Source organism: Natator depressus, chromosome 27, assembly GCF_965152275.1.
Source record: "Natator depressus isolate rNatDep1 chromosome 27, rNatDep2.hap1, whole genome shotgun sequence".
NCBI classification, from domain to species: domain Eukaryota; kingdom Metazoa; phylum Chordata; order Testudines; family Cheloniidae; genus Natator; species Natator depressus.
In genome coordinates this window covers 9,134,649-9,159,151 of record NC_134260.1, presented here as the reverse complement: position 1 = coordinate 9,159,151, position 24,503 = coordinate 9,134,649, and the positions used below count along the sequence as shown (strand labels likewise).

Genomic DNA, 24,503 nt, shown 5'->3' with positions numbered 1-24,503 from the left:
ACCGCACGGGGCGACTTCCTTTTCCCTGGCAGGGCGAGGGGGCTGGTGCCCGAGGGCCTGATCGCGGCGAGCCTTGCCCCGGGCTGAGAGTTGTCACTGGCCCCTGAGGGCTTTGCTCCAGGGCGGGGGGGGGGGGGCAAAGCATCCCTCCAGGTGGTGGGATGGAGCAGGAGGCGCTTGCAATGGCCACCCAGGGCTGAAAGCTTGTGTCCAAACGCCTGTATCCGCCTGCAAAACGCCCTGAGCATGGGGGGTGGGGGGAGACACACACACCAGCCCCCCCCCTCCGGCCCTCCCCTCCCACCTAGGAACCAGCGCCCCTCCCCAGTGGCACGGCCCCTTTAAGAATTAAACTCTTGGGCCGCCGCGATCGTGCCTGTTCCCCGGAAGAAAAGGGCCGCGCAAGGTGGGGACGGAGGAGGCGGCCCGCTCGGCCCCCGCCCGCGCCGGCTGGAGCCCGGGGACGCGCTCGGCGCAGGGGCGACCGGAGGCTGCGGGCTGCCGCTGCGGACCTTGCCCCGCGGGGGACTGGCCGGGAAGCCGGGGACGAGCCCGTCATGGCTCCGGGGGACCTGCAGCTTTGCCGCCGCGGCAGGGCTGGCCCCGGGCCCCGCCAGCAGCCGCCCTGGGGGCGCCGGCTGGTGCGGCTCTGCCTGGTCTGGGGGGCTCTCTGCAGCCCGGGCGGCTCCGCCTTCAACCTGGACACCAAATTCTTGGTCCTGAAGCGGGGGGCGACCGAAGGCAGCTTCTTCGGCTTCTCGGTGGCGCTGCACCACCAGACGGACGGGCTGGACAGATACCTGTGAGTACCCAGCCGGCAAACCTGCCCCCGATCCTAGCTCATGGGGATCCCCCCCCCCCGCTTAGGGGAAAGGCGGGATGTTGGTGGGATCAGCTCCCCCCCCCCCGGTCATTCGCAACCGGGGATCATTGCTGGGGGGTCGCATTCGAGCAGCTGCTGGGGTGGGTGCAGCCCCCCTTCAGCCTGCTTTGCTTGCCCGCCCCGGCTTTGCTTGGGAGGAGAGGGCGGGGGGTGGGCTGTGAACTGGAAGTCTCGGCTGAAAGGGGATCCGAAGCGTTTTGGGGGGGTGTGGAGGGGAGAGGGGGTGCCAACTTTGCAACTGGAGCAATGGTGCACGACTTTATTATTATTTATTTGCAATTTGCACCCCCCACCCCTCCTCCAGCCTGTGGTTGCATGGGGCTGCCCAATCTTGCAAACCGGGGGGGGGGGGGGCTAACTTGACTCACTCCTCATTGAAATCCCTGGGTCACCGTGAATAAAGTTTACACACCTGGGTAAGGTTTGCAGGATCAGCCTTAGCAGCTGGCTGCAGGGGCATCCCTGGAGGCCAGCTGCCGATGCAGACCGGACCCTGTTCCTGTGTGACACAGTCAGCTTTGCCCTCCAGAAAGCTTTCCCGGGGTAAGGCAATGAACAGGAGCTGAAGTCCAACCTGCACCCAGAACCTCCTAGCCCAAGAGGGTGAATAAGAGCTCTCCGGCTAATCTTGGCACATTCCCATTTTAACCCAGGCTGCCATGGGAGCAGCCCTGGGCCTTTACCGTGTTCGTCCCGGATCTCTCGGCAGAGGGAGGGTGGATGGAGCTTTTTAATGGTTTCCTCTGTGGTCCTTGCCCTGGAGTATAACTGCAGGGCCATGAACCCTAAAAAATCCCTCCAGCGTCTCTGGAGATGTATGAATGGGTGAGAGGCTGGTGGCGAGGGGAGGAAAATTTCCCAGGGACCTGTTGAACATTCCTGTGATTCTTTACTAAACCCTTGCAAAAGAGCCTTTCAGTCAGTGGATTCTCTCTTGATTAACTAGCTCCCCCCTTACCCTGGACCCCCAGCTCTCTTGGAGAGCTCTATTTTGTGCTCTCAAAGGCCTGACTCCCTTATCCCTGTGTAAATCAGGACTGGCTGATTAGAGTCTGTGAGTCGTGGGAGAATCCAGCTGTAGTATTTTTGTACAGTCGTGGCAGCTTGATTGCATTGCACCCATGGGTGCTGGAACTGCTGTCGCACCCCCTGGCTTGAAGTGGTTTCTGTTATATACAGGGTTTACAGTTTGGTTCAATGGCTCTCAGCACAAACTGTTCCAGCACCCCTGCCTGTACCTTGGCGGGGGGGTCACCTTCCTCTGCAGTGTGTGGGTGACGGTCGCTTGCCAGGATTTCTGGGTGTATCTCACTTGGTCAATTCCCTGCCGTTATGGGGGCCTCTGGCGCTGGTGCCCCTCACTCCTTCCTAATCTCTGCCTGTCGCACATAACAGTCTAGGCTCCTGTATCATAGAATATCAGGGTTGGAAGGGATCTCAGGAGGCCATCTAGTCCAACCCCCTGCTCAAAGCAGGACCAATTCCCAATTAAATCATCCAACCAATTTTTGCCCCAGATCCCTAAATGGCCTCTTCAAGGGTTGAGCTCACAACCCTGGGTTTAGCAGGCCAATGCTCAAATCACTGAGCTATCCCTTGGTCTATCTTCAGTTGTTGGGTTTGGGGTGCGGATGCTGGGTGGTGGTGGCCTGTGGCAGACAGGAGGTCAGGCTAGATGACCCAGTTGGGTCCCCTCCACCCTTGAACTCTCCTGGTGGCCTTATGCTGTCATCGACACCAGTGCAAAATGCTCCCCTGATTCCGTAGCGTGGCAGGGTCATTTTGCACCGGTGTAGATGTCGGCAGGAGGTGCGGGGCAGCGAGGAGTCAGGTTCCCCCGGCTTTTGAAGTTGGGAGCCAGCTGAAGGGTCTGTTTCCATTGCACGAAGCGGGGATTGGGTGCCCTGCGGAGAGCTCTCACTGCAGCAGCTGCATGGGCTGCAGGCATCCGCTGTGCATTCCAAAGATTCATTGGAAATGCTCTTGATGAAGTGTGGGATTTTTATTTATTTTTTTTAAAGGGGGAGTGAAATGGTTTTCTCTCTCTCTCAAGAACAGCTGCTGGGGAGGAGGAGTACACGGGTTGCGGGCTCCGCGCTGGGAAATGTTGGCTCACAAAGTGTGTTGGGGAAGCCTGGTGATTGCTGGGCTCTACCCCGCTTGGGAGGGGTTGTTAGAGAGGAAGGCTGTCCCAGTGGTTAGGGCCCTAGCCTACGATTTGGGAGAGGTGGATTCAATTCCCTGCTCCGCCACAGACTTGCCTAGGTGGCACTGGGTGAGTCACTGAGGTCTAGCTCCACAAAGGTATTTAGTCACCTCGCTCTGTTGTGGATCTGGGCCTTCGCCGCTCAGGACACTGATCCCTGCCCTGCCTCACCAGGGTGCTGGGAGAAGAAATCCATTAAGGACTGCAAGGGGGTGGGGGACAGGTGAGTACTGAGAAACAGCTAAAAGCCCAGAGGGATCGAGAGCGGAGCTAAAATCCAGACTCTCGCGAGGTTCTTCTCTGCCTCTATCCCCCTAGGAGTCCATATGCTGCCCATGATTCCATCACCCCAAATCCTCAGCCACGCCCAAACCTTGGCGACTCGGGCCTTTCTGCGGATAAAGTGATGCACCGAAGCCAGATTCCACAGCAGCCCCCTTTACGCGGCTCACCCAGGGTGAGGATTTGGAAGGTGGACACCGGAGCCTTCTCCATGTTCTGCTCCGGGAAGGTCCCATGGGAGTGGGCACTGAGGGCTCTGGAAGGACAGAGGTGTTGTAACTGGGGCTCTCCAGAGAAAGGCAGCAAAGAAAAGTCCGAAGGGCAACAGCTGCTTTTGCAACCCTGACCCTGGGGCTGAGCTTTTCTGTCTCACCTGTGTTAGCTTTGGGATAACAAGACTGAGCAGACTGCAGGCCAGAGGACATGCTTGGGGTGCAGAAGGGGTGGGCCAGTGGTGGCTGTTTGCACCCCATCTGCTGCATTGCACACTTGGTGAGGGATTCGTGAGTGCAGTTTGCTTTCCAGTGAAGCATCCGGTGTCAACCACGCTCCAGTCACCTAGCTGCGCTGGTCGTCTGACATGAACGCACTTCCCCCTTTACGCGAAGAAGCAAACTGACCACCTGGGTCCTCTTCCCTAGTGCTCGGATACAGACAGACCCTGTGGGTCTCTCTGGCTCCCAGCCTGCACTGCCCACGGGCACCACAGAGGGTCTCCTGAAATCCTGGCTTGGATTCAGTGGGTGTGGAAGGGACAGCTGGTTCTGCAGCTGGTGGGGCTGGGCTGCCAGGAGAGCAGGGTGACACAGATGGGAGAGAGCGCACTGGCTATCTGAATCATTAAGGAGCTGGATTTCCAAGTCAGCTCATCATGTGCTTAGCAGGAGCATACAATCACCAGGCCAGATCAGATCAGTGGTCTACCTAGTCCAGTTACCTGTCTCTGACCATGGTTAGCACCTGCTGCTGCTTCAGAGGATGAAACAGTATAATGGATAATTATGGAACAACCTGTCCATAAGGGAAGTTTCTTCCTGACCCCTGTCAGTTTGCAGCCAGCTTATGCCTTGAAGCATGAGTATTATGGCTCTGATCCAGCAAAACACTTAAACACATGTATGCTTCTTAGCTCAACTCATCTCAATGAGACAACTTGCGTTACTTAACGTTTCACCTGTGTTTTAAGTGGCTTGCTGGATTGGGGCCCGTACTAAGATGTGCTTTCATCCACTTGCATTTTATCTCTTGAATTTCATCTGCTGTCCTCTTTTCCTTTTGTTGGGGAAGAGGGAAGGGAGAACTGACAGGCATTTTCTGCACCAGGCATTATTTTTGACGCTGCTGCCATGTCTCTTCTATTCCCACATTAAATAGCTCTCGGGGAAAATTTTCCAAAGCGCCCGAGTAACTTGGGAACTAATTTTAAAAGGGACATTGGTGTTTAGAACCCTGATGTTTCACTGACCCTGTGAGTGCAGCGGTAAGCTCACTTTTGAAAGGGACTTTCATAGATGCCAAGGCCAGGATGGACCAGTGTGATCATCGGCTGACCACCTGTAGAGCACAGGCCGGAGAACTTTCCCAAAATCATTCCTACAGCAGATCTTTGAGGAAAAACATCCAATCTGCATTTAAAAATTGTCAGTGATGGAGAATCTACCATGGCTGACCCTGGGTAAGTTGTTCCAGTGGCTAATTGCTCTCACTTAAAAAAAAAAAAAATTATGCCTTATTTCCAGTCTGAATTTGTCTAGCTTCAGCTTCCAGTCACTGGAGTGTTATACCTTTCTCTGCTGGAGTGCAGAGCCCGTTGTTAAATGTTTGTTCCCCAAGGGCCCAAGTCACTTCAGGCACTCTGGAAAATGTTACTTTTCACCTTTTCAGTCTCTCCTTTGATCAGTTCAGCTGCCTATCGCTGGACCGCTTTGGTTTCTGAGTGGCCTTGTGGTTAAAGCACTGGGCTGGCATCCAGGACTCCTCGGTTCTCTTTCTAACCGTGCCGCCGAGCTGCTGGGTGACCCTAGGTAACTCACCTCGACCTGTGTTTGCAAACGTGTTCACCAAGTCTGGTTGTGTCCACTTCTGGGCGCCCGCTCTGAGACATTTAAGGGCTGGATTTTCAGAGGTGCTGGGCACCCCCAGTTGCAGCTGAAGTCAACGGGAGCTCCAGGAGCTGAGCCGCTCTGGAGATCGGGCCTTAAGCATCCCAAGCTGGGCGCCCAGAGGTAAGAGGCTACTTCAGCAAATCAGGCCCTTGTTTCCCCTGCCCAGAGCGGGGGGTGTCTCACTGACCCTGAGCGTGCCTCAGGCCCTGCCTTGAAAGACTAGATTGGGCAGCAGCAAGGTTAGGTCCTTCCCTGTGCCCAGCTGCATAGGGCACAGCGGCGTTGCTCCTGTGAGCGCTAGGCCAATAATGTGTGGGGAAGGGCCCGTCTCTCAGGGAATGCATATCTGGACAGCAGGGCTTAGAGATGATCTCTTGGCATTCCTGGTGCTCAAGGCAATGACAGCCTATGCAGGGGAGAGACTCCTTATCCATGGCGGATGCCTGGCTGGTATCTGGAGGGTGCATTGGCTCTGTTACCCCAAAGCTGTGAGAAATTACGCCTGTGGACTGGGGCGGCAGGAAGGAAATCCAGGAATTGCCCAACTGATCCATCCCAGCCTGTCTACAACACTGGAGGCTACAAAGGAAGGTGCACCAAAGAAACCACAAACCCTAGCACGCCTGGCCTGTACAATGCATCGGGGGGGAGGGGGCGCGGGGGGATTCCTGCCTGACTCCATGCCCTGAAGCATGAGGATTGACACCCAATTTACTGGTCGAGTCCAATAGCTAAGCTCTTAGACATTAGCTCCTTCTGGCAAGACGATGTAACCAGTGGGTAAGACAGTGGGGTGGAGGAGACCTGGCTCTGCTGAGAGACACTGGACAACCCATTTGTCCTCTTTGTGCCTATGCTCTCCCCGCTCTTGCCTTGACCATGAGGTGTCTCAGAACGGATGCCCAGAAGTGGAAGCTGCCAGCCTGTGAGCTCTTCAGGGCCATCTCTTTCTCTGGCTCTGTATGGCACCTGGCAAGCTGGGGCCCCGCTGTCTGCTGGATACTGTAATGTAAATAATAAAAGTGAGCATGGGGACGCAGTGTCTGGTCGTCTCAGAGATGTTCTTTTTTGCATCTGGAGTAGCAGCAATTGTTTAATTTCTCCGGTACCCCCCGTCCCCCCTCCCCCAAAGAGGATTTTGCTAATTCAGGAAATTCTTTTACAAGCCTTTTGCAAATAGCCAGAATTCATGCTGCTGTCAGTCATTAGCTGCCACTTCTCACTTTCCCTCTGCCCCCTCCCACCTCTTCTTGGGCTGGAGCCCTTCCTAAAATCTCTAGGTGTTTAAAAACCTGCCCATCGCCTGCCTTCCAGCCATCTCCTGGCTCGCTGGCAGGCCAATAATGCGTCCTTTCCAGTAATTACAAAGCGTATAAACTGATTCACTCTCTTTATCGTTGCTCTGGGATAGTGACAAGGGATTGCGAGCTTCAAGGAAGATGCTTTCCCTTTTAGAGGAGAGTGGATCCGTTTGTTTCTTTAACGGGATCGATGGTAAAAAGCCCCAAGTAAAGCTCTGCAATACAGGGATGGGTCTGCCACAGCGTTCAGGGAGGAGGAAGAGAGTGCGGGTTGGGGATGAGGGGGTTGGTCTGGATTTACTGTCTGGACAGCAGGTAAGAGAAGAAAAAGAATTGAGAAGCTAAAATGCCAACTCTATGGGTAAAGCAGCCCTGGACTGCTCAGGGTGCTGTGATAACGGGGACCAGAAGGGTGATAGCTACAGAGTCCTAAAGCACATGGATGGTGAGACTAAGGCCTGGTCTACACTAGAAGATTAGGTGGTCATAACTACAATGCTCACGGGGGAGGGGGGGGGAACAATCCACAGCCCTGAGCGGTGTAGACATTGCTTGGTTAGAACATAGGAATGGCCATAGTGGGTCAGACAGCCCAGCCCAGTGCCCTGTCTTCCGACAGTGGCCAATGCCAGGTACCCCAGAGGGAATGAACAGACCAGGTCATCATCAAGTGATCCATCCCCTGTCATCCACTCCCAGCTTCTGGCAAATAGAGGCTAGGGACACTCAGAGTATGGGGTTGCATCCCTGCCCACCCTGGCTGATAGCCCTTGACGGACCTATCCTCCAGGAACTTATCTACGTTGATGGAAGTGGGCCGCTGTAGTGTTTTAAGTGTAGACAAGGCCTTAGAAAGTGACAGGAGGGCAGACGCGGAGCGGCGAAAACGAACCAGGGTGCGGGGTGAATCACGCAAGATTCTGGGTGGGTTCCGTGAAGCAACATTCATCCGAGCATTTGGGCTGGGGACTGTGGGGGAGCGGCCGGGATGGATCAGGAAGGACAGAGGCTGCTTGTAAATCTGCACCGGTTCCAAACGTAAGAGAAACGTGTGTGCACGCATGAAGTTTTGCGTTGGTTTGACAGCCCCACGGGGCAGGGACCCCGTGTGTATTTGCTCAGCAAGGCCCCGATCCTGACGGGGTGCTGGGCCCAAGTCAAGACCTCTGGATCTAATCCCAGGCCAACACTGGGGGAAGTCTGTATCCAAGCTGATCTAGGGCCTGTCTCAGTGCCCTGTGCGGTGAGGTCTGTTGCATCCTGGGAGCTGAAGGGGAGCTGAGCGCTGTTTGATGGGCAGGCACTAAAGATAAAGGAGGCTCGGAGTGGGGCCGCCTCCCATTCCTGTTCTGCCTCCTTGGCAAAGGGGAGCTGTTGAGACATGTCACATGGGTCTGTCGTCACCTGGACCCGGGGATGCAGGGGGCAGAGTCCAGAGTAGCTGGAGGCCTCTTCAAACGGGGACTGAAAATTGCCCAGACGGCTGCTAGGGCAGGGCCATCGGGGCCTACTGCATGGGGATGGCAGGGATTCTTGGGGGGGCCCCGTTGCCCCATTGTGCACTCAGCCCCATGGCTTCCTGCCTGCGGGAGCTGAGGCTGTGCACGGTGCTTCCCTGCACCGGGTGTCTGCGGAGGACACCAGGGGTTGCTTTGCTCTGGCTTGTGCGTGGAGGCTGAAAGCCGCACAGTGCAGGGATTGTGTCATGTGCACGGTCTCCACTTCCTCTTTCCTCCGGGCCCGGGCTCTTGCCAGGTGGGCAGATGCTGGGCTAGCAGCCCAGAGGAGCTGGAGATGATAAGGGGAGAGAGAGAGAGAGAGCAAGACAAGTTAAAGCACAGATCAGGGTGTCCAGGCCAAATCCCGGCTGGTTCACTTGCCGCCACCCTCCCCAGTCATTCTGAGTGAATACAGCACTGGCCCAAAATGTAGTGCAGCATAGCTGCATGCTGGCGAAAGAAGCTGCCACGTCCCACCCCAGAGGTGGCTGCATCTTGGTGGTGGGATTGCTGTTTGTAAAGTGCATCGGGGTGAAAGGTGCCCTGGGGGGGTTGGATCTTAGCATTAGCAGGGAGTGCTCTGTCCCTTGGGTGGAGGCGGCTGGCTCTGCTGAGAGCCCAGGGCATGACAACCGCCTGGCTGAGGAGAGCCGTGCCTCGTGTCCAACCCATTGTCCTTCTGCAGGAGCGAGGCCAGTACAGCCGGCACGATCCACGCCCCTTTGGCTGCTCCAGCGCCCACGTGCTCCTGGCTTTTCTGGCGCTCCCGACGCTGCCAGGTATTTGGGATTTTTTTATAGCCGGGAGCTAGGGGGAATGTCAGCGGTCGAAGCGTGTGCTGGCCTGCCAGGCGAGCAGGGGCAGCGCCCAGCCCGTGCCTTGAGCGAGAGATGGGAGAGAATTCCAGGGGCTGGGGCCAGATGGGAGCCTCTCTGCCTGCATCCCCTCCCCACCTTGCTCCCCTCCCCCAGCCAGGGCCTGTGGGGGAGTCACCACCGGTCCCTGCCGTACCAGCCAACACTGGATCCAGGGCAGCGGGGAGGTGGGGGCGACCTCTTGCATTCCTGCCTGCTCCCTTCCCCGCCCCCCGCTTCCAGCGTGCTGCAGCCCTGCCTGCTTCAGGGTGTGGGCAACCCCCCTTCTCCCCTGGCTAGTGAATCCTTCTGCAGCCTCCCCGAATGGGCGCCTTCCTCCAGGAGGATTATCCCCCGCCTGAGGGATCTGTGTTTACCCTGACAAAGCCACCAGCTTTGTCTGCCCTGATGTCCCTCGGTGCTGGAGGGATTCCCAGCTGCGTCACCCGCCCTGGGAAAGCAGCTCATGCAGGAATCCTGCCCGCTTTAGGTGGTCTGTTAATTCCTGGGGAGCAGGGATCCAGAACGGTGGGGGTGACCCTAACTGAAACAAACTTTCTTCCCCCTCCCCACCCCAAATATCGGAGGCTTTTTGGACTGATTGGATATGGGTCCAAACTCTTCAATTGGTCCCGCACCTCCAGAGCCAGGAATAGAACCCAGGCGTCCTGGCTTCTGTCCCCACTGCTCTAGCCACTAGACCCCACTCCCCTCCCACAGCCAGGAACAGAGCCCAGCTCTCCTGCCTCGTAGTCTTCTGCTTGGAAGAAATCAAACGAAACCCCTAACTCTGAACTTGGGGCCCAGAGGTTGAAGGGGGCTCTCCCCTACATCAGGGCTTGTCATCTGCTTACATTTCCCCGCCGTCCACTTCCTCTGCACCCCCACTCTGCAGCTGAGGCTTCCGCATTCCCGGAAGGAGACCTACAAAAGTCTGGGGTCGGGGCAGGTGGGAGGACAAAGCTTTAACCACCCGTCCTAAGGAAAGGCAGCTGGATTTTTCCCAGAACGGCCTCACCGGGACCAGAGGGGAAGAGCATCTCCAGGCCTCCCTTGGCAGGGGGAAGCCTGAGGCTAGAAGCGCTGCTGAAAGGGGAAGTGGGGGCGTACTGTCCACATCCACCCTCAGAGTGCTCTGTGGGGGTTGCTAGTTTGGCTGAGCAAACCTCCCTTTCCTCCCAGTGCTGGTGAGCGTCGCTCTGCCGTACGGGGCTCAGCCCCTTGTCCAGCGTCTGGGCGGCAGGTGGCCTAGCAGGCAGGGAAGCCGGCCTCGGAGTGGCAAGGGGATAGTTCTCTCTCCTGAAAGCTGTGCAGCAGTGGCAAGGATCAGGCGGTTGCTCCCGCTGCCGGCGTCCCGGCAGGCTGGGGGATATGTTTATAATGGGGAGAAGAGTGAGTGATAGCCCTGCAGCGGGGAGGAATGCGCTCGCTCCACGCCGAGATTCACGCGGCTTTAGTGCTAGATTTCCCCCCCCCCCCCCCGCCCCAACCCTCCCTCTGCCGAGCCAGGACCACCCACTTCGGGCTACGAGGGGAAGTCAGTCCCTGCCTTTGCGCAGCCTGGAGATTCCTCCTCACTAGCTGCCCCCCACCCCTTCTGCAGGAGAAGAATTTGTTCTCTGCGACCTTTTGAGGCTAATGTGGGAGCCTCCGTCCTCAGCCAGGCCCCCGCTGTGTTAGGCGCTGTACAAAAAGCCAGCCCCTGCCCCAAGGATCCAGTGCCAGAGATGGCTGAAACCAGATCAGGGAGCACAAGGAAACAATGAGTCAGTAGCGGTCCCAGATCACCCCACTGCCTAGGTTACCTTTGCCTTGCTTCACAGATGGACACCCCCAGCTCCACCCTGCCCCCCTGCTCTTGGGGCTGGGAGGCGATCCACGTGCATTCAGTTTTGTCTTCCTCTGCGGGAAGATGAAGAGGCTCTTCTGAAGTAGGGGGACCAGACAGCAAGTGTGAAAAATCAGGGGGGTGGGGAATAATAGGTGCCCATATAAGACACAGCCCCAAATATCGGGGCTGTCCCTATACAACTGGGACCCCTGGTCACCCTATTCTGCGATATTCTAGGGCCTCCATCAAACCATCCAGTTGTCACGTATTTATCCCCCAGCCCACTTTGTGGGGCAGGGCAAAGCTGGTATCATCCCCCCCATTTCACAGATGGGAGCTGAGGACAGAGAGACTGAGTAACTTGCCCAAGGTCAAACTGGGTGGCTGTGGCAGAGCCGGGAATTGACGCCAGACCTCCTGAGTCCCAGGCTAGTGCTCTAACCACTGGACCATCCTTCCTCCTTCAGTTGCTTTCTGTTGAGGGTTAGTTTTATCCCTGTTTCTGTAGCCCACCTCACCCCTGAACTCCACCCTTGCCACCTTCTCCTGGGGACGGGAAGCGATCCACGTGCATTTGGGCTTGATTGGCATTGTCTCTCTACCCCACTTTCCTAAGGGATCTAGTCCTGCTCTGGAAAGCCCCCCCTTCTGTGCTCCCCCCGGGATCCTACACCACCTCCTTCTTGGTCTCTCAGCTGCCTGAGGGATGTGCACGCCCCCATTCCCTGTTTGGAGTTGTTATTGTCCTTTGCCGGGTGCGGGTGCATGAGCCCTAGGAGGAAGGGATTTGCTTTATCTTGCCCTGCCAGACGTGTGCCCGCAAGTTCCTGCGTGGATGGCGCCCATCCCCTCTGACATCACGGCCGCTGCTCTCTAGGCCCCGCGGCTCCTTCTGCTGATGAACGCCCCCTCCATCTGCTTGTGGCGATGATGTTCGTGTCCTCGATGCCCCGACGTGGGGCTAGTGGTTAGAGCAGGTAACTAGGACCCTGCACTCTTGGGTTCTGCTTTTGGCTCTGGGAGGGGCCGTTGTCTAGTGGTTAAAGCAGGGGACTCCAGGACCCTGGGTTCTAGTCCCAGCTCCGCCACTGACTGGTTGTGCGACCTTGGGTGAGTCCTTTCCCCTCTCTGTGCCTCAGTTTCCCGTTTCGTAAAATGGGGATAATAATGACTTAACTCCCACAGAGGAGGGGTGTGTGTGAAGCTGAATTCCTTAATGGCGGCAAAGGCGATTCCGGTTTGGAAGTAGCTGGAGATGGACAAACTGCCCTCTCGCCTCCCCGGCTGCCACCTCCCATCTCGCCCCAGGAAGGGGGTGGGTGGCACCTCTTGCCCAGCGGATGTGGGGCCGATCTGCAAGCTGATGTGCTGTTAACTACTGACTGCTGGGGTGAGGCTTTGGCCCAGCTCCTCTCTCCGTGCCAAGGGCTTGGCCCGGCTCCAGGGCTTTATTTGAACAGCTCGCTCTTGGCTTAGCTGGCACAGGGCAGCTTTTTCAGCCCGGCTCTGCCGAGCAGTTGCCTTGGAGCCGGGTTTTCTTCTTGCTGTGCAGGAGGGACCCCCTGACTCCTGCAGGCTGGTTCCCACTCAACCTGCTTCTCCTGCTCTGGGGGGCAGCTGGCACGTGGGATGGCTTCCCCCAGGCCTCGGGGGATGAAGGCTCTGTGTGGGCCCCTGGCCCAGGTACTTTGGCCCAGGCACCTCCTGGCTGCTTGGTCCTGCTTGCCCTGCGCCAGGCCACTTGCCCTTTGGCAGAGCCGCTCCCCCGGCCTGCTCTTCCACGACTGCAGCCCCCTTCCCACGAACCCCACCCCACCTCCTCCCCACAGGAGGCGCCTGGGCCTGCCCCAGGGTCCAGGCCAGCCTGGCACTGATTCCCGTGGGGAGGGGCGGAGAAGAGGCAGAGGGAATTTGCTCGGGGGTTGATAGGTAGAGAAAGGGGCAGTGCAATTCTGGGCCCACCTGGCCTGGGCTGAGCCTCCAGACAGGGAAGGGGAGTCTGATTTCTGTGATGGGATGGGTTCCTCCTGCTGGGAGGTTCCCCGGATGCCTTGAGATGGGCCAAGCCCCGGCTGGGGGCGCATGACGGAATCTGACGGTGCGATCCCTGAGCGCTGCGGTCCCACCGCTGTCCAGCAGCCAGGGCTTCCTTCCTGGGCATGCCAGAAACCACTTTCCCGCAGGGCCCCTCCCTGCGTCAAGGTCACGGCGCTGGTGCCCGGGCTGCTCTCGGCTCCCAGCGGGCTCCCTTTGGTTTCGGCCCTGGCCGCAGTGGGCAGGAAGCCCGGGCGGTGGCTCCTTCCAGCCCTCTCCCCTGTGCTCCACGCACCAAGGACGCAGGGTCTGGCGTTCACGGGTTCACTGCGGATGCCGCCCTGGGGCGCAAACACAGACCACTCAGAGACTTGAAGGCCAGCAGGGCGCATCGTCGTCATCTAGTCTGACCCTTGCACGTCGCAGGCCGTAGCCCCTCACCCGCTCAATCCTGCGGTAGGCTGAGTTGCTGACCTCCTCAAATCATGACCGAGAGACTTCCCGTTACTCTGGTTCAAACCAGCAGGTGACCCGGGCCCCATGCCACAGAAGAAGGCGAAACCTCCCCAGGGTCTCTGCCAATCTGACCTGGGGGAAAATTCCGTCCCGATCTGAAATAGGGCGATCAGTTAGACCCTGAGCACGTGGGCGAGACCCACCAGCCAGACACCCGGGGAAGAATTCGCGGTAGTAACTCAGAACCTTCCCCGTCTAGTATCTCTAATGGCCGGTGATGGCACATTGGCTACTAGCAGTCATGGATGGGCTGTATACCATTGTAGGCCACTTCTGCACACCGTCCCCTCCATAAACTTGTCAAGCTCCATCTTGAAACAAATTAGGGTTTGTTTGTTTTTGTTAGTTTTTTTTTGCCCCCACTGCTCCCCTTGAAAGGCTGTTCCAGAACTTCACTCCTCTGATGCTCAGAAACCTTGGTCTAATTTTAAGACTAAACTTATTGATGGCCAGTTTGTATCCATTTGTTCTTGTGCCAGCCGTGGTCCTTAACTTAAATAACTCCTCTCCCTCCCTGGTGTTTATCCCTCTGATGTATTTATAGAGAGCGATCAGATCCCTCTCAGCCTGTGTGTTGTTATGCCAAGCTCCTTAAGTCTCCTCTTGTAAGGCTGGTTCTCTGTTCCTTCGATGGCCCTAGTAGCCGTTCTCTGCAGCTGTTTGCCTTTTGCACCCGAGTTGTTTCTCGGTCCGTCGCGGGGAAATCTGTCCTCAACCCTTGTTTCACCAGCGTGTCTCATTCCAACCCACAGGGACAAGATACGGGGCTCAGTTTCCCAGCCCTCTCCCCTGGGCCTGACTCCCCAGGAACAATTAATCCCAGCTGCAGTGGCCGGGGGGGGGGCATATGCATGTGGGCACTGGCCCAGCATGGGTTGGACTGAGAACCCCCAAACTCCTATCACCCAAGAGCCATCAGACGGGAGCAGCCAGCAGTTGCTACCTATGTGGGACATGAATCTGCTGGGGAAGTGATGGGTCGTTTAACCCTTTATAGCTGGGGCTAGAGCTCCTCGCCCTGAATGGCAGCATGTTTCCTGTAACTGCCAAGAGCATCGGGCATATGGACTTGTCCTGCCAGGAGGGCTGATCTCTGTGAAGAACCCAGCTTGCCTGCCGCTGTCCGGTGGCAGGGTCCGCGTTCGTGGGCCTGCCTCCTGGCCGTTGATTCGGAATCACCCTGCTCTGCCTGAGCTTGCAAAGTTGAGTTTGGGATCTGAAATTCACCTTTGGCAGGGGTGGGTGATTCAGGCCCGTCCCGAATCCCTCCTACGATACCTCGCTCTCTTGGGGAGGCCACCTCAGCGCTCCGACAGACCCTTCCCGGGCGCAGGTACCAAATATTGCGCTAAAGTACCCAGCTTGGGGAAAATAAAGCAAGATCTGCGCTGGTGCATCTTGGAACAAATTCATTATGGACTCGGAACTGGCCGCTCCCCATGATGGTCAATTTCCCCTGCAGCTGGGGTCCTGGGCACCTTCCTTAAATGGCTCTCTGCTGCTGATTTGAAAAGACTCCGTTGCCCCTGGATGCCCCCGCCCCTTGCCTTTGCACTCCCTGTTGGCATGAGGCCCTGGCACAGGGAAGCTGACTCACTCCCCTCTGACCCTGGCATCCTGTGTGAGTGAAGCTGGAAGTGGAGTGACTTGTCAGGAAAATATTTCCCCTCCTGAGCCGTGGGCACCTGAGTCACTCGATAAGCAGGCTGCTGCTATCTGCCTGCGCCTTCCGGCGAGTCCGCAGCCCCATATGCACCATGGACCTGCCGAGACTCGCCCAGGAAAGGGAATGGCAGGTGGGTGAGCGGGGGAAGGGCTCACCTCTTCCATCTCAGGCAGCCAGCTCTGACTCAGAGCTAACTCGGCTTGGCTGCTTTCCACCCTCGCAGTCCCGGTGCTCTGGGAAGGTTTAAATTCATACCGCAGATGTGTGTGTGTGGGGGGGTGTCTATTCCAGGCTCTGCCACAGCCTCCCTGTGGGACCTTGGACAAGTCACTTAATCCCTCTGGCTTCTTTCCCGTTGCTCCAGCAGGGCGGGTCTGAGACCCTTCTCCGCCGCAGTGCAAGCCATCCCAGTATCTCCCAGCCCCCTTGACTCTGCATCTCAGCTGGAAACGGGTTCCTCTCCCTCCCTCCCTCCCCCACCAGCAGCTATTATCAGCCCTTTCTCCGTCTGTCTCTTGTTTGGCAGCTGTGTGGTAGGGAGAAACAAATCGACACCAGGCAGCACATGTGGTACAGAGCCAGCGTGTAATTGAAAGACACACACACACACACACATCTAGGATATTAAATGCCGTACGTCGCCGGCAGCCGTGCAAATATAACTGACCAGAGAGCAAGGATGGGCCAGTGGGCCCTAGCCTAGGACTTGGGAGACCCAGATTCCTGTTCCATTACAGCCTTGGGCCCAGATCCTCAAAGGTATTTCAGCCCTTAACTTCTGTTAGCCTCCCTGGGCCTCGGTTCTGGCCTGTAAAATGATAACAGTGGTGCCCAGCCTCCCTGGAGTCTCATGAGGGTACGTACAGTGACGATTGTGAGGTGCAGATGATATGGCACCGGGACCCATCTAAATACCTTAGACAGACAGGTAGAATTTCAATAACTACCCTCCCCCCACCCCCAGGCTGCCATCCGTGCCCTGGGATTGGAGTAGATGAGTGTGCTGTGACAGGCGGGCAATGGGTGAGACATGGGTTCTACTCCAGATTCTGCCACAGACTCCCGATGAGACCGAAGGCAAGTCACTTAATCGCTCTGTGCCTCAGTTTCCCCATCTCTGCACGGGTCTAGTAATATTTCCCTACCTTGCAGAGGGGGCTGTGGGGATCGATCCATCTGGGTTCAGGAGATGCTCCGACACTTACTGATGTGGAGTTAACTGGACAGAGAGAGAGAAATTCCCCTGGTCTTGGCTGGACCGGAGAAGATGGGAGTCGGATCTAATTCCCACTTGGTTTTGGGCTTGCAAACCCAGAGTGAGATTCTGCAAAAGCCAAACCACCCTGGGTTTCTTGGCATAAGCTTTTGATCTCCATCCAGCTTCCAGGCCAGGCTGTGTGGTCTTCCCACCTTCCTCCAAGTTGGTGGAAAGTTGCTGGAAGCTCTGGAGAGCCGAGCTGCGGAAGGAGCCTACTTCTGCGCAAGAATGTAAAGAAAGCCGCAGCTGAAACGGTTGAATATTGGGGGGGGGATAAATTTTGCCACAGTGCGGTCCCACCCTGCCCTAAACAGGGCCAGATTAACCTTTTGTGGGTCCGGCGCCAAATATATTTGTGGGCCCCCATGGGGTCAGTGGAGCAGGGCGCGGGGAGATCAGTCCCTGGAGCCAGGGGCTGGCCAGGGGCATGGTATGGCAGGAGCGGCCCCGCTCTGCCCAGCCTAGTATAAGGGCACTACTTTTTTGCCAGATGCACAGTGTCCTGTCCTGCCCGGCCCTGTGCTGCCAACATTCCCCTTCCTGTCGGGGGTGGGCCTATGGCACGCCACACAGCCGCCCAGCCCAGCACCCCTCTGACTCCCTATGGCCAGAGCCCCCCTGGACTTGCTCTGCCCAGCACCCCCCACAGATCCCCCACTCCCTAGTGCCCCAGCATACACAGATCCTCCCTGCCCCCTTACAGCCCAGCACCCCCCACCCCCAGACTACCCACTCCCTGCCTCCTGGCTGCACTCCCTGGCCCTGCTGGGAGGCAACTGTGTTTGGCGCGAGGGTCTGCCCCGGCCGGGGTCCCTCAGGACCCACTTGCCTGGAGGGGCCCAGCCAAGCCCCCCACACTGTCCCCCTGCCCCTGACTGCTGAGACTGGCCAGGCTTCTGCTCCAGTCCCAGGTGGCTCAGCTCCGGGGAGACAGGTGGGGCCCCACAGGTGGTGGGAAGCAGAGACAGCACAGAGCCGGAGGTGCCCTGGGGTCCAGCCAGGGGGCAGAGAGAAGCTGGGGTGTGGGGCCAGGGGGGTGGAGAGGAGCCCTCGGTTGGCCAGTGGGCAGGCCGAGAGGAGCAAATGATGGGGCATGGTAAGCCAGTGGGCTGGCAGGGTCTCAGGGCAAGGAGAGCAGGCTGGGGCCCCCTTCTGAGCATGGGCCCGGCTCTATGGGGCCGCTGGTGCCATTGTAAACCCGGTACTGGCCCTAAACACTTAGGCAGTGATTTGCTGTTTAAAGTGGAAATCTGCCTCCCGAGAAGTGACTGTAAAACCAGCCACCTAACCTGCGTCATCTGCCCCACCGCTGTGTGCATCGGAGGCCGACAACAGAAAGTTTGGAAGAGATCTTAACTGTGGGGCTAGGGGGCTTCAGCTGATCTCTGTCAGAGGTCAGGCTGAGACCTTCATGTGGGGCAGATATTACCCCACAGCTGCCGACTCTGTGGATCTTGCACCTTCCTCTGGTACTGGCCACGGTCAGAGATAGGATACTGGGTTAGCTGGACCTTGGGTCTCATCCTGTTCCTGCGCACTGGTCTGCATCGGGGTTTAGTGCCAGCTCAGAGAGAGCGGTGCAGAAATGGATCCAGGGAGGGCTGAGAGCGCCTGTCTGTACAAACCCTCGCTGTCCAGCCCGGGGCTATTCCACCGACTCCTTTAGGGGGTGCCCGGTGGGAGGGGATGTGTGCTTTGGCTTCTGGTGGATGGATGCCACCTGCTATCTCGCACAGCAGAGGGGCAACGAACTCCTCTGGGGGGCCCAGGAATCCAGATGGGACCAAATCTCGGCTTCTTCCCTCCCTGATGCCTTGTCCCTCTCAATCATACGCAGTCTCCTAACGGGGAGACATTGAGTGGTGGGGGGAGATAATTTTGTCATGGTGATACCCAGCTGCCTCCCCTAGTGGGGCCCCATTCCTGCATCACCTGGGAAGTGTAGCTGCTAGGAAACGCTTGCCCTGATCTGTTCCTTGAGGAGGAGGAGGAGGAGGAGGGTGCGAGGAAGGTTGACGTTTTGGGGCGTAGCTCCCTGTCCTGTATGAAGACATCTCGGGGCCGGCTGAAGTACTCTCCGGTGCGACCTGGCTGACTCTCCGTGAGCGGTAGCAGGCAAGGCGCACAGCCGGCAGGAAGCGGGAAGGGAGACGTTAACTGCAGTGAATTAATATTGAGATGGGCTCTTTGGCACCCCACCCCTACGCGCGCACACGTAAATAATACCTATCCATGGCAATAGAGCTTCCTGCTGCTGCTCCCACCGAAACAGGGAACGAGTGAAATTATGTAAACGGATCTAGAGTGTAATAGTAATCTCAGCGCTCGGTGACAGACAGACCGACTGATGCGGGAGCCACGGGATTCAGGGGACGAGCCCTCGGTGACAGACAGTCCGACTGACGTGGGAGCCATGGGATTCGGGGGACGAGCCCTCGGTGACGGACAGTCCGACTGACGCGGGAGCCACGGGATTTGGGGGACGAGCCCTCGGTGACAGACAGTCCGACTGACGCGGGAGCCACGGGATTCGGGGGACGAGCCCTCGGTGACAGACAGTCCGACTGACGCGGGAGCCACGGGATTTGGGGGACGAGCCCTCGGTGACGGACAGTCCGACTGACGCGGGAGCCACGGGATTTGGGGGACGAGCCCTCGGTGACGGACAGTCCGACTGACGCGGGAGCCACGGGATTTGGGGGACGAGCCCTCGGTGACGGACAGTCCGACTGACGCGGGAGCCATGGGATTCGGGGGACGAGCCCTCGGTGACGGACAGTCTGACTGACGCGGGAGCCACGGGATTCGGGGGACGAGCCCTCGGTGACGGATAGTCCGACTGACGCGGGAGCCATGGGATTCGGGGGACGAGCCCTCGGTGACGGACAGTCTGACTGACGCGGGAGCCACGGGATTCGGGGGACAAGCCCTCGGTGACGGACAGTCTGACTGGCGCTGAGGTTCGGGGAACGAGCCCTCGATGACGGACAGTCGGACTGACAGTGGGGCAATGGGGCTCGGGGGTCGAGCACTCAGTGACAGACGGTCTGACTGACACAGAGATGAGCTGTTGACAGGAGAATGCCCAGCTGATCAACGGGCAGAGCAGGCTGGCTGGCCCGATGCAGCTCCGGCTGCCCTTTCCCCCGGCAGGCTGCATTCAGGATTAGCTCCTGGTATGCTGGTCCCTGGGGAAAGGCCAGTGCGGGCTTTGGCGTGGATTGCTTTGGGGCCTGCGTGCAGAGACTGCAGTCTGCCTGCTGCCGCCACGGCCAGCACGGCCTTGTGACAAACAGCTCTCCCGCTGGTGAGCAGCCGTGTTCCCTCCAGGCCTGTCTCTAGCTAGGTGTTTGTACATCCCTAGCCCAATCTCAGGGCCTTCAGGCACTACTGTAACGATAACAACGGGGGTCCGAGGCCCCCTGTAAGCTTCTTGCCCGTTATGGTACATTGCTGTGTGCTGTTAAGCAGCAGCCACGTTCCACCCCAGAGGTGGCTGCATTTTGCTGCTGAGTGAAGTTGATTCTCTTTTTGCTGCCTCTGTGTGTGTGGTGGGGGGTGGGGGGCGTTGCAAGGAAGGATTTAACACTTGCACAGCACTGTGAGATACCAGGGGGGAAGGCTGCTCTAGGGAGGGTGCAAAGCACTAGGGTTACGATTCCCAGGCCTCTGAGCTCCTTTGCTCCCTTGTGTCTTTGGCAGGCTGCTGGCTGGAGCGCCCCAGGACGTGGCAGCTGGGACGGAGAACGCCACGCGGACGGGGGCCATGTACTCCTGCCCCCTGAGTGTCTCCACGAACGACTGCAAGCGAGTGGACATCGAGGAGAAGAGTATGCCAGCGCTTCTCAGCCCCCTATGCCCCACCCAGGGCAACCCACCCTCAGCCAGCCTAGCAACTCGGGAGGTGGGGGTTAAATACCACCCGTCTTGGGTGATGCTCCCCCTCCGGGGATGTCGCTGTCTTCAGATGCCTGACCCCATTCTGTCCTCTCTCTGCTGGCAGATGGGGGAGCAACGGGGTGCAGCGAGGGTCCTGTTAACCATTTAAGAGCTGAACCCAAGCTGGATAACGGGCTGTCCAGGGCAGGGCTTCCGAAAGGGAGGAGAGAACAACCCCGTTATCACTGCGTACATGTCCCCTTCTCCACCCCAAGCTCTGTCTGTTCCCCCAGTCCTGCCCCACGGTAGCATGCTCTCCTGGGCAGGCAGCCCCACGTTTTCCCAGTCCTGGGCTTTCCCTGTGCACTGTCCCATGCTCTTCTGTGGTGACTCACTCACAGCAATGACATGCTGCAGAGGGCTGGGGGACTCCAGCCCTGCCCGGGAGGGTCTCTTGCTGGAGGGATCCATGTCCCGATTGCATTATTCGAGGGCAGGCACATGAGCGGGGGAGGGGGCTACGCATTCTCGTGCCGTAACTGCTCGTGCGTCATTGTCTTCTCTGCTCCATGTGCCCAGGTGAACCACGGAAGAACATCATTAAGGACATGTGGCTGGGGGTGACCATCGCTAGCCAGAGACAGCCCTCGGGGAGAGTGCTGGTGAGTGTGGCCCGCTGGGATACCTTGAGGGGCTTTGGTGGGGGAGCCTGAGCGTCGCACCTAGGACATGATTCACCATTGCACGTGCCTTGCACAGCATTTACACCAGTGCAAAGCAAATACAAAACGAGAGGGAAGGGAGCATGGCCTAGTGTTTAGAGCAGGGGACATCAGGCCTGCTTCTCCACTGCCGGCCTCGGTGTCAGGCATCACGCCCAGGCAAAGTGGGTGGGAAATGCCCCCAGGTCACTCGCTGGTGGCACTTTGCTCAGGTGTGTAACTGGCAAGACCTGGTGCACGGCAGTGGGGAATCGGACCCCTGTGCATCAGGACTCCTAGGTTCCATTCCTGCCCTGATCTTGACTATGGTCAAATCACTTGCCTCAGTTTGCCCATCTGTAAAATGGGACTGACGATACTGACTGCCCCCACAGGGTGGGGGAATATGAGGGTGAATTAATGAATGGAGGAGGAGGGGCTGCAGAAGAGCAATGTAATGGAGCAGGTTGCAGCTGCAATTACACTTAGTAGAGAGGTGCGGCCTGTGGAGACTACAAGTCCCAGCATGCAATGCGCCAACTTGCCGCAGAGGGCTTGCTGCATGGAGCATTGCATGCTGGGATCTGTAGGCTCTGTGGGCAGCCCCTCTGCATTAAAGGAGAAGGCAAGTGCCTGTTAGTTGCAGAGGTGTAGCTCTCTCTAGGGCTTGAAACCATGCAACTGCCTCCCTCTCTCTGCGCCACCCCTCCCTCACCGTCTCGTCGGCTTCGCTCCCATCCGTTCCTTTTCGCTGGGCTTTCACCGAGCGAGGGTCCGGTTTCCAGCTTGCAATGGCAGCCTGGAGGAAACCAAACCCCGGCAACAGCCTCGGTGCCAGCTGCTCAGCCCGTTGGCCTCTGGCTGAGGCCGCGTGGGAAAGAACGTGAAACAATCCAGAACTAAAAGGGGAAGGCAGCCCCTGGGGGATTCAGAGCGGAGCGGGGCTTAACCGTTGCCGGCTGCAGTTCTGCTGAGTGGCTGGCTGCAGAGTTCTCTCTGCTCGGTCTCTGGGAGATCCATGGCCCACCCCGGTGATAACTGGGCTCTGCGGGAATCTGTGGGTCTGGCCGTCCGTTGCCCCGTTGTTTATACCAGGCAGATGGTTCACCGTCTGCTCCGTGGTAACGTTTGACACCCGCTCTGCCCTGTGTAGTTAACGTCTGAGGCGCGGGGCGATGGAGAATCAGCTCCATAGATGCCTAAAGGGCCCAGTTACCTTGGTGATGGGCTATGGATCACTCGCTCTCTCTCCGATCCCTTTGCTGGCAGGGGTCCCAGGCCGCTCCTGAGCTCGCGCTCTCCGTCCGAAACCCCAATTCAGAGGCTCAGGAATGGGGGGCAGACCTGGCGGAGGTCAGGGGAGGCTAGCGACCCCGCAATGGAAATATTGTGGGGGCTCCCCCGACTCCTCCTATTCCTCTGCCCCTACTCCATTTGCCGGAAGCTTCCCCCTACCGCCTCTGTCCCCCCTTTCCCCAGGGATTCTAGTTCCAGACCCATCTGCCTTCTTTAAAGCACATTTGCGGCTGGTGTCACGGCCCTGGTGCCTGATGTCTGTGCCGTATCCACAGCGGGCCATGTTGACCCCTGGCGTAACTCCATGCGCTCCCCTGAAGGTGACTGAGCCCCAAGAGGGATCTGACCCAGAGCAGAGAGAGCGGAGTGTCGGCTTCACCCGCAGGCTCCATGCCAACCCCCCTCTCCCCCCAGCAGGTGTGTAACTGGCAAGACATGGTGCATGACGGTGGGGAATCAGACCCCTGCAGTGGAGTGCATCAGGACCCTGATCTTGACTATGGTCAAATCACTTGCCTCAGTTTGCCCATCTGTAAAATGGGACTAATTATGTTCAGCGTGTTCAGACTCCATGGTCCTTCTGTCCTTGGCTTTCCAGCTGCGGCTGCCATCCTCGCAACTACCCAGCCAATGTCCGTCCACGCTTCCCTGCACGCAAGTGAGCATGCTTAGGTACGCACGTACCCCGATTTTTGCATAGGCATTCACACCTATGCCATGCCCACTGACATCCAACCCATCCCCCCTTGTACATGCACGCTCCGATACGCATGCATCCACTGGCACTGCTTCTAAGCAGTGGGCTCTTGGGCTATGGGGACTGCTGCTCTGACCTGGAGTGGTAGGAGTGGGATATCGGGGGCTATATGCACTGAGCACCCCAGCTTGCATGCAAACACCCCTGTCCTTGCCCCTGGCACCTCACAAGGCAGATCTTTGCCTGGCTCGTGGAGCTGCAGTTTCCATCTTCCCCCTCATCTGCCAATCCTCAGATTGGTTCAAAAGGCCTCAATTAAATTAGCCGAAAGGCAAGACGGCACTTTGGGTAACAGGAGCTGTATCTCCACAGCTGTGATTGGGAGGGCAGGTCCCCGAGGGGCGGAACGGGGATGTCTGCGACTACTGGCGCTGAGTGAAGAGCAGACCGTTCCACCCAGAATGTCCCACAACCAACCCATTGGCTCCTAGGGGGCTACGGCCAGGGAACAATCTCATGAGGTGGGAGAGGAGAGGAGAGGAAGGCTGGCCAGTGGTTAGGGCTTGGGAGACCAGAGGTCATGTCTCTTCTCTGCCACAGACTGTTTGTGTGACCTTGGGCAAATCACTTAGCCTCTGAGGTCCTCCTCTGTTTTTCGCTGCCCTACCTCACAAGGATAAATAGACCAAAGGTGCTCAGATAACGCACTAATAGGGTTATGTAAGTACGATTGCTAGAGACAGCCAGCGTTGCTGGTTCTGGCTGGATCTCTCACTCTGTGTAACAGTGCTTAGCTTAGTTCTGCCTTGAGCGCAGGGGGCGGGACTAGAAGACCTCTCGAGGTCCCTTCCGGTCCTATGATTTCTATGCCTTCGTCTGGCTGGGTGCGGGGCTCGAACCTGGGAATCTAAATGGATGAGCCGGCACTGTTTGAGCCCAAAGGGCCACGCTGGGTTAGCATGGCATACGCGTGCTTCCCCTTCCCAGCCCAACAGAGAGGGGAAGAAGGGTAATGCAGCTTTTGCTTCTACCTGGGATGCATTGGGCTGAATGAGGATAGCGTCTGCAGTTACACTTCTTGTTCTGCTGCAGACCTGGCACGGTCGGGTCCGTGGCTGGGACTGTGGGAATACAAATAATAGTAATAAATTAATTCCAAGGGCCTGGTGATTGCCAGGCGCCAGGGCTCATGCTGATTGCCAGCTGGGATCAGGAAGGGATCCCACCTTACGCCAGGGTACAGCATTCTGGAGTCTCACGAGGGTTCAGGCCTTCTTCTGAGGTATTGGCCACTTGAAGAGATGGTGGCCTTGACTCAAGGGTCTGATTAGATATGGCAGGAGCCAGGAGGAGCTGTTGGTCTGATTTCTGGGGGCAGGAGGCAGGACGTTGGAATAGGTGGGCCCGAGCTATGGTTTGATTGGAGGTGGGTATCAGGTTTGCCGTGCTGTTGGTTTGATCTGGTACAGGACAAAGTATGACACAGCAGAGGATG

General features: G+C 57.9%; 1 protein-coding gene across 2 annotated transcripts in view; it reads left to right on the top strand.

The window, feature by feature from the left end:
* The first annotated feature begins 530 nt into the window (after nucleotides 1-530).
* ITGA3 (integrin subunit alpha 3) overlaps nucleotides 531-24,503 on the top strand; it is a 44,262-nt gene continuing 20,289 nt past the window's right edge. For both annotated transcript variants that reach the window (XM_074941029.1, XM_074941030.1), the window contains exons 1-3: nucleotides 531-802; nucleotides 20,138-20,265; nucleotides 20,894-20,976. In XM_074941029.1, the coding sequence (XP_074797130.1) occupies nucleotides 558-802; nucleotides 20,138-20,265; nucleotides 20,894-20,976 (456 nt within the window). In that variant the 5' untranslated portion in view covers nucleotides 531-557. The remainder of the gene's footprint in view (nucleotides 803-20,137; nucleotides 20,266-20,893; nucleotides 20,977-24,503) is intronic.